The sequence below is a fragment of the Bombus impatiens genome, unplaced genomic scaffold, assembly GCF_000188095.3.
Source record: "Bombus impatiens unplaced genomic scaffold, BIMP_2.2 scf_0626, whole genome shotgun sequence".
Lineage (NCBI taxonomy): Eukaryota > Metazoa > Arthropoda > Insecta > Hymenoptera > Apidae > Bombus > Bombus impatiens.
The window spans coordinates 8928-18216 of record NT_177045.1 but is presented as its reverse complement, the minus strand read 5'-3'; the positions used below and the strand labels follow the sequence as shown (position 1 = coordinate 18216).

General features: G+C 31.6%; 1 protein-coding gene across 3 annotated transcripts; it reads left to right on the top strand.

Moving 5' to 3' along the window:
* Positions 1–2424: 2424 nt before the first annotated feature.
* LOC100747254 (protein spaetzle) lies at positions 2425–7258 on the top strand. 3 transcript variants are annotated; one of them, XM_024369632.2, is made up of 8 exons: positions 2425–2698; positions 2805–2919; positions 3952–4090; positions 4209–4390; positions 4995–5060; positions 5130–5233; positions 6206–6398; positions 7213–7258. In XM_024369632.2, exons 2-8 carry the CDS (start codon positions 2863–2865, stop codon positions 7255–7257), a joined length of 786 nt encoding a protein of 261 aa, XP_024225400.1. In that variant the 5' UTR covers positions 2425–2698; positions 2805–2862; the 3' UTR covers position 7258. The 3 variants fall into 3 exon arrangements, with proteins under 3 accessions (XP_024225400.1, XP_012244471.1, XP_012244470.1); XM_012389048.3 differs by having other exon boundaries at positions 2425–2732; XM_012389047.3 differs by having other exon boundaries at positions 2425–2919.
* Positions 7259–9289: the final 2031 nt, after the last annotated feature.

Sequence of the window (9289 nt, the reverse complement as noted above, 5' to 3'; positions counted from 1 at the left end):
CTTACTTTCTGAACGAAGGTTGTCCTCGACGAATCCGATGATCTCGCGTTCTTAGACACACCCCATCATAGTTTTTCTCGGTGGCATCATCGGGACGGAGATGCATTCCCTTTGCGATCTCATTGACGAGGAGTAACGCCTTACGGTTCGTAAGTGTTACACGCTTGAGTTAGTGTATCGCGCAAGTAGATCTATCATCCCGTTGGCCGCGGATTTGTTATTGGACCTAAGATCAGTATCACTAGTATCGCGAGTGTCCAACCGCCACGGTTGATTGTCAAGCCTGTACTATCCATACTCGTGTTAGTCAACCGTCCCTTTGTTATACCGCGACGATGGCCAGTTCCAATGAAGATTTATCAAACACCCACAACCCTACGGCTGTCACCTCTCCGACATGTATATAAATGTATATAATGTATGTATATAATGTATATGTATGATTTATTAATATAGTAGATAATTGACTGTTTAAGCAATTTTGTGATTTTTGTGAAGTGTACGCTAGCAATAGATACTTATAGAACTTTCATATACATTTTCATATTTGTTTCAAATTTAAACAACGTAATCATGTCATCATATGTCCTATTATATGGTTACGAGTCAATCTGAGGAGAGCGGCTACGAGGCTACAGAGGCAAATCTAGTGTTGTTAATTACGCTGCTTGCCGAAGCAAATAGACTGTTGAAAGAAATGCCGGAAGAAATAGACTGTTGTGAGAATGTTTCGACATATGGTTAACGTTAGGAGCTACAGAAAATGTTAGTAGTAGGCCTCGTAACCTTAACTAACAAGGATAAACCTCGGGTGGCAAAGGTATATCGTTGAGGATTCGCTATGCTGGATATTATAATTGAACAAAATGTTATGCAGGGTGAGGCACGTAAAACATGACAGTGGGATATTGTCGAAAATATTGGTGATATAAGAAAATGTTCTTATGAAAATCTAAGTATTCTAATAGTCGATCAAGGTCAATTCTAGGTCACAAAAAATTAAGATACGTGCAAGAACAGTGCATAAGATTCGTAAGGAATACTAACCTTGTCAAATTTTTTCATTCTACACATAATACCTAGATTGCGGATAATTGTTTCACTATTATATTTAATATAATTTTTCCTCAATATAATTACAGATACAGTCACAATAAGCATCATGTATCATCTATGTATCATCGTGTCAGCATCGTGTATGTGTTATGTAACATGAAAAATTGATCATGTTATATAAAATGAGCATCATATTGATAAAAATGATAATTGGTTAAAAAAAATCGGAATGTATTAAATGGTATAAAATCAAAAATACTGGAGTGTTCTTTTGTAAACCACAAACATAGAGAAGAGTTATGCTGATCTCCTCAAGCTTGCTAAATAACTTTCTAATTTTTGCAAATGATAACAAACTTTTTAACAACTTCCTTAATAGAAAACTGTCTGTGACAATTTTCATTGTTGCGGATTTTAGAAATGATTCACGGCTTATTTTGGTATCTTATGTAACGTAGATAAAAAAATGGATATTTGGTTACGGTGAACAGTTGTTTCTGGAAACGGATTCTAACATCAGAGATCAAGACAAAGAAGCGGATGTTAATGACACGTGAATCCACACAAGTTTCGAAAAACTCAGAATTAGTGATTGTTTTGCGCGACATATAGCGATGTATAGTTGCAACATCGAGTATGTTCTTTTCATATTATTTTAAATTTATTTATTAATATTTAATATTTTTATAATTAATTAATACAATATGATTGGCGCTCTTTTAAAAACAAATGTATATTCTTTCCAGAAAATCTTTCCACTTATTCTGTTACGTCTCTTAAAACGCGAACGGACTATTTATTTGGAATAAGATTCATGTTTGCTTACTTAATAAAAGATAATTAAATAAGTGATAATAAATATGAATAAATAAATATAATTCAAACTATATCGTGTTTGATTTTATTTTAACCAGAAATATCTCACAACTACGTTAGTAGAAGTTTAATTTAAAAAACGTCAAAAATAAAAATGTTTCACTTTTGAATTGGTATTTACATACATTGTCTTAGCGATATCTGGCGTTGGATCATATTACAGTAATCGACTGTGATGACCAGTCGAGCTCCATGATGCGTCGAGGGGAATCTCCTCCTAGTGGTGGGGATAACGACGATGCAATTATCCAGAGATTCTTTTTTGTCAATTATCGGAGGTTTCCGTATTTGATACGCTTTGTTATTTGATATATAGGAGGTATTATTATATATTATTAATATAATACTATAATATATAGAAGATATTATTGTGCGTCTTATCTTCACAAGAGAAAAACTCGGAGTGGGAGAGAGAAGGGCGCAGTTACGACAACATATCTACCTCCTTGTTAATTCTCCTGGTACTGATTTGCCTATGCTTGCCATATAAGCAAGCCCCTCCATTAGTATAAGCTCTATGATTGGATCTGATGCTTTTAGTACAGAGTACACTATAAACTTTGATAGCCAACAGTAATCAAAAAGCTGGACGTGATACTGGTTTCGTTGCTCAACACTCGATTATCAGGTATTGCTTACACTAGAGTCTGGTTGAGTGATTAGACAGAACAGAAATAACTTGTTACGGCGAGCACAAGTTCATTTTAGTGTCGTTAGCAGTTATCATCCGAACTTCCAGCCGTTGATTCGGCGGGTATCAAGTGCAGTGTGTATCATCATTGGACACGCAACATATATACGTATATCGAATAATAGAGAAAGTTGGTCGAGCGAAATCAAACTCTGGTTAAAATTAAAGTATTGTATTTTAGGAAAAAAAGGAAAAAGAAATCATTTAGGAAAAAGAGAAAAGCTATCTGACAGTGTAAGATGAAGAAACATCAGACCATAGTTTTTGTATTTAATGTTGCAATTGTCTTGTTGTTGGTAAGTAACATGAAAAAAAACCTTAATAAATTGGGGTTAGGTTACCAACTACTTACAATAACTTTATACAAAGTTATTAGTTAACATATATATGTGCTTTCATACTTTCGTTATACTTCTTAAGACAAATTTTTTTACAAAATCGCTCAAAAAGATGTTTTTATTATTAATAATTAATTTAAAAAAATAATTTTATGTTGGTTCTGAAAGGTTTAATTGAATGATATTTGTTTTAGATAAAAGAACTTACAAATTTTAATGTCCTCGACCATTTGAAAAAATGAATCTACAATGAATCTACAATGAATAATTAATAAAAAATAATGTTTTTCAAAGGCTAAAAGAACTGCATCCTGAAATTTACGAATCTCTCGCTCTGATAGTTTAGATTTGATCGTAGTAATACTTTTCGTGATAGCTTCTAATTTTTTTGTTGTTGCATTCATTGAATCATTCTGGACTAGTGTCTATTAGTAGTGGAATAATGTCTCTCTGTTATTGACCAAATTTTTTAAGTTTGAAGAAAATACGAAAAAATCACTGTTAGCATGGATATATTTCTATTCTAAACTTTTCTTTGAGTTAACTATTAAAAATTTTTTGACATTCGAACCAAATAATCGCAATAAGCCGACTGAATTGGATAGTTAGATTACAAAGCTGTTGATTGAAACAATATGTTGATTCGGCAAATTGCTTTTACGACTTGAACTAGCGACCGTCTCTGCAGTTTTAGCACGTAGAAGTTTTAAGAAATTTCAAAGTACAATTTGAATCATTCAATTTTTAAGTTTTAATGATTAATCAATATGAATGAAAATTTCTAAGGAATATTTTAATATTAATAATTGAGAAACAATAAACTATCCTTTTTTAAATTTTCTTTTGTCGCTGAAAATATTTAAAACTATGCATATAAATATAAACATAAGTATATTGTTTCTAAAAAAAGTGTTTCTAAAAAAAGGAAATTTTCTGGGAATTCGTAGAGTCAGAAACATTACAAATTCAATGTATCTTATTTTTTGAAAGGTCTTCAACAGTGCTCACAGCGATTCTCGTCGATCGTATGAGAAACCCCGCGCTGCTCCATCAGGAAGTTGGAAGTGGCCTCTAAATCAAAACAATGCAATGGGAGAAACCAGATCTTTGACGAAGATGAACACAGCTAGTTTGTTTCTTAACAAAATTAAAGATTTTCTCCTATTTTATTTTTAGTTAGGGAAGAACGTCAATACTTTATTTAACGTCTTCCCTTCTTTTTTCTTCCATGTGTTGAACAATATTAGAAAATGGTAACATCGCATTTCTTGATGATCATACCGCACCGATACAACCGAGGGTGGGATCAGTAATACCTTCTTGCAAAGGGCAAAGCTACTGTGAAGATGTTCCAAATTATCCTACGAATTTGGTGAAAGATATCATTGCCAAAAATCCACATCTTGTAAATTATACTTCTGTTGACATGGTTGGTATCCATTTTTGTAAAAGTATTTTCATTTTCTAATTGAAGATTATAGGAAAAAGACATGATAAGTACATATTTGTCGATTTTCTGATTTTAATGTCATCTTACAATAAAACAGGAGAATGTTATAATGATATAATTGGAAATGAAAATATGTTAATTTCAAAGATGTTAGTTATTTTTAAATAGCTGTTAGATTGACGAAGCTGTATAGAAACCAAAAATATAACTATTATATCAAAACAAATAATGTTTCAACATTATGAGTAGAAATTAAAAAATCCTAATATTTTGCAAACTTTAAAATGGATTTAAAAAAAAGAAATACGTAAACCCACAAAAAATATAGAGTGAATTTTAATAATAGAAGATTGACTGATAATTAATTGAATTTTAAAGCTGCTTTGCTGTAAAATATAATAAATATGATTTATCATGTTCTTCAATTTTTTCCGATACTAATTTGTCTTTTTCTAACACTTTTATCTTATCTTTTTCTTAAATCCTATAAATTATTGTATTCTTTTATTTTTATAAATCTACATAATATCCGAAAATAATGGACATATTCTATTGTATTTTCCAAATTTGGTTTTACTTTCAGATAGATATGCTCAAACCCAGGCTAGGAGAAGATTCTATTGAGACAGAATCGTTCTGTGCATCATCTGTAAGTATAATTTAGTATTCGATTTCTATCTGTATCTTTCATAATGCAATAATTTCAATATAATGTCAGGAGCATGTCGTCCTTCCGAAAACGGCGGAAAATATGAACAACGAGTGGAAGTATATTCTTAACAACGAAGAATTGAAACAGGGAGTACGTATAGAAAAATGCATGTAGGTATATATTTTGTTGTCTAGATGAAAGAAATGTTTCACTAACCCCTTTTCACTCTATTTCTTTCACGCCACAAAATGCTAACAGCTTTATGTAATAATATGTATTGCTACTACGTATATAGGAAGTAGAATATTATAACAGATTGAACGGCATAGACAACAATAATGGGAATACATAATTATTGAAAATCTTATTTTTGTCAATTTCATTATTGAATACCCTAGATCAGTGGTCCTAAATCTGAGGTATGCGTATCCCCGAGGATAAAGACTTTAAGATTATGTTAGAATTTGATTGATTGCTTATTACAATTTCAATAATTTTATAAGATTAAACGTAGAAAAGATAATGTCTATACATGTTTTATTTTATTCTCACTATTATACTATAGCTATAGTTTTATCCATGTAACTATACTTTTCCAGGCAGTACGCGAAGGATAAAAGTATCTTGAACAAAGTCAAGTTATTTTTATCGATATAACAATGCAATTTCTATTAATGTGTTAAAGCTTCTCATGCAAAACATGCAGTCAGTCACGAATGTTAATACTTTCAGCACTAAAATTGTATAACAATTTAACCTAAGATGAAAAGAAAGTAAAAAGAATAAAAAATACAATGTCTGGAAAGAGTGCGTACACTTGTTATATTTGCATAAAATTATAAGTAAAATAGATTTAATATTATAATAATATTTTATAAGTCCACCGTAAACATTTGCATTCTTCTTAACATTAATAATGTTCAAAGTTTTGCAATTTCTGATATAATTTCGTTCTATGATTTTTGTAAACTAAATGTATAATTACATCATTTTTTGGAAATATGTTAACTAAATTCGTAAAATTGATATAGGTTTCGATAGACTTTAGTTACTGGCTGGAGCTTTCATTATAAAACAAATTGATAATTAGGGAAAACGCTTGCACTTTAAAAATGATCTTTAAACCATTTTCTTTTTTATAGTAATGAAGGCCAACGCTGCAGCATAAAGTATGGCATACCAATGGGTTACGAAACCACATGTAAACAAAAGTTCGTTTATAATCAACTCCTAGGCCTAGAGGACGATGGTTCGGTTGCCTACCAGCATTTTCGGTTTCCATCTAGTTGCTGTTGTCACGTCAAATTCATCGGCACTTCGATACGGATTGGTGGAGTAAGTGATTTTCAAAATAAATCAACCAACACCAATTGATTTCATTAAGATCAATTAATGTTTATTTTTCATCGGAGAATGTTATAATTGGCAGGTAATTGTACGATAATATACACAACAATACACGACAGCTGCCATGTTAGATAAAAGATTGTGCGCATACAGGGTGGTTGGCAACTGGTGGTACAAGCGGAAAGAGGTGATTCTACGCGAAAAGAGAAGTCGAAAATATACAATAAAAATTTTTCGTTTGAGGCTTTGTTTTCGAGAAAATCGGCTTTGAATTTTCGCTCGGTACGCGTGCACTTTATCAAGTCTCGTTATAAGGGATCTTACTGTAGATCGTTGTCTCGATAGAAAAATTAAAAAAAAAAAAAAATTAAAAAAAATTTTTATTCTATATTTTCGACTTCTTTTTTCGCGTAGAATCATCCCCTTTCCGCTTGTACTACCAGCTACCAACCACCCTGTATATTAATAAAGTTTCTTAAAACGTTAAAAAGAAGAAAACAAATTGCAGAAATTTTTATTCAAAGTTACTTTTTTGCATTTTAAGCGTTTGTTTGAGTAACGAATTTTACAAAATAATATTAGATAACATATAACTGAACAACTATAATTTAATGTTTTTTAATTTCAACATAGACTAATTTTCAAAGGAGAGAATTATGTTCTTCTTTATTTTTTACTGTATAGTCTTTTTTATTACCTCGACATACTAGATGCTACATGTTAGAACATGAAATCAAATGGGATACTCTGTTATCGACATCTGAAGCATTACCAATACATAATTCGTTACTTATTGTTATAGAGATTCTCTTCTCCAGAGGACAATCCCAATAATCTGAAACATTAATATAAAAAGTAGCATGGATCTTAATCATCAGATATTTATTATACGTTGCCTTAAATGTTTTAATATAATTTATTCCCTATAATATGAAAAGTGACAGAAAATGTGAAACAATGACAACATGATAAAACAATAAAAAGCAACAGTTCTTCACAAATATGTCCTCAATCTTTTTATTTTCCAAAAACTGTATGAATATGTCACGTCTCGCGCTGCGCACGCGCCATAACGTAGACTAAAACTACCAATAGCGCGAGTGAGCGTTCCAATTTGAAATTTAAATAAATTTTAACAATTTGTATAGAAACCAAATTCGAGCCTCACAACCCCCACGGAATAACCCGTCACATGGCGATGGACCTAAATATAAATAAGCGACATAGAAGAAGGAGAGATAATTCCTTAGTTCAGAGTAGTTAATTCCTCAGTTCTGTGTGATTAGTTCCTCAGTTCTTGGTGATTAATTCCTTGGTTCTTGGCGATCAGTTCCCCAATTCTTGGCAAGTAATTTATTTGTTCATAGCGATTAGTTCTCAATTCCTTTAGCTCTTAATTTCTCAGTTCCTTTGCCTTTCAATTCTTTAGTTCCTTAGTTTTTCAGCTCTTAGTTTTTTGCTCTTAGTTCTTAAGTTCTGTAGTCCTTTAGTTTTTTAGCTTTTAGTTCTTTGTTTCATTAGTTCCCAGTTCTTGTCAGTTTTTTTAATCGACGTATTTGTATTTGTCAATTTGTAAATTATTGAAAATCAATTAAATTAAAATCTTGTAATTAATAAGAGTGAAAACGTATCGCGAACGATTGTAACTTCGAGTATTCGAAATCTCAACGACAATTCTGTCAATACCCAATTAGAATTAGAATAAACATTTGTTGTGGAGAATATTTGTCTAATAATATAATAGGATTAAGCGAACATTCATTTTCACCAACTTTGATTCTCTCCCGTGCCAGTACTCCTGCGCGTAGCAGGTTAGCCGAAACGTGGAGTTTAATTGCCAATCGCATTAAACATCAGACAACGCTACCATTTAATCTAAATTCAAAAATTAACGGCAACACAACCAAAACGAATCAAACAAAAACGTAACAAATAAATAAACCTTTTTAAAACATCAAATTTCCATTACATTTTGTATTCAATTTTTCCAAAACTGGAATAAGAATATACATAGTTAAACTCTTATAAGTCTACTTTTTTCGCTTATGGGTGAAGCAACTATAATTAATTGTAATTTTCACTTTGATGCAAAATTTACGAATTAATAACTGTTATAAAGAGATAGTATAGTAGCAACGCAATGTATACTAAATACTAATAATAGCAACTAATAAAACACAGTAGCACAGTATCATGGAGATAAAAGAATTTTGTGAAATATTCACAAGATGCGGGTCACTTTTGATTTTGACAATTTTTTGATATATTGTCAAGGTTATCACTCGGAATAGTGTTGTAAAAGTTTTAGTTAAGAGTCGCCGTTTATTAAAATGTTATTATCAAAACAGGTTTATAATACAATTACTGTTAATTGATGTAGGTTTGGGGTTGATAATTAATCGATTCACACAGATTCGATTTTTCTCTCTATATTTCTCCGCCTCGCACAACACGTCTTAACACACAGGATAACTTAGTTTAGATTAATTTAGTTAGATTAACTTAGTCTATTAACATGTGGTCGACTTCTAAGACAAAAGAGCATCGTTCTAACTTAGCTTGCAGTAACTAGCGATCATGCCAACTTATCTTTTCTCAACACTCCCCTTTGATCGTAGTGTCTACAAGCCCCATAGCTTTGGTAAAATATTGAGTCTTAACTCCATTTAACAGTAAGGAAATTCACACAGCTTCCCTTGCTGCTTCTTGCATCGCTACAAACTCCGCTTCGCATGTCGATTAAGCTATAATTGATTATTTCTTGGATAACCAAGATATTGCACCACCAGCGAGTATGAAGACATACCCGCTCCTAGATTTCCTATCTACCGTACAGCCCGCAAAGTCTGAACAAAACACCTTCAAAGGTTGTCCTGTCC

What these genes read in the sequence shown, in the direction of transcription:
- LOC100747254 (XM_024369632.2), top strand. Translation starts at nt 2,863, where the DNA reads ATGAAGAAACATCAGACCATAGTTTTTGTATTTAATGTTGCAATTGTC. An exon ending in TTGCAATTGTCTTGTTGTTG is followed by an intron (nt 2,920 to 3,951) that starts GTAAGTAACATG and finishes ATTTTTTGAAAG; the next exon opens with GTCTTCAACAGTGCTCACAG. An exon ending in GTACGTATAGAAAAATGCAT is followed by an intron (nt 5,234 to 6,205) that starts GTAGGTATATAT and finishes TCTTTTTTATAG; the next exon opens with TAATGAAGGCCAACGCTGCA.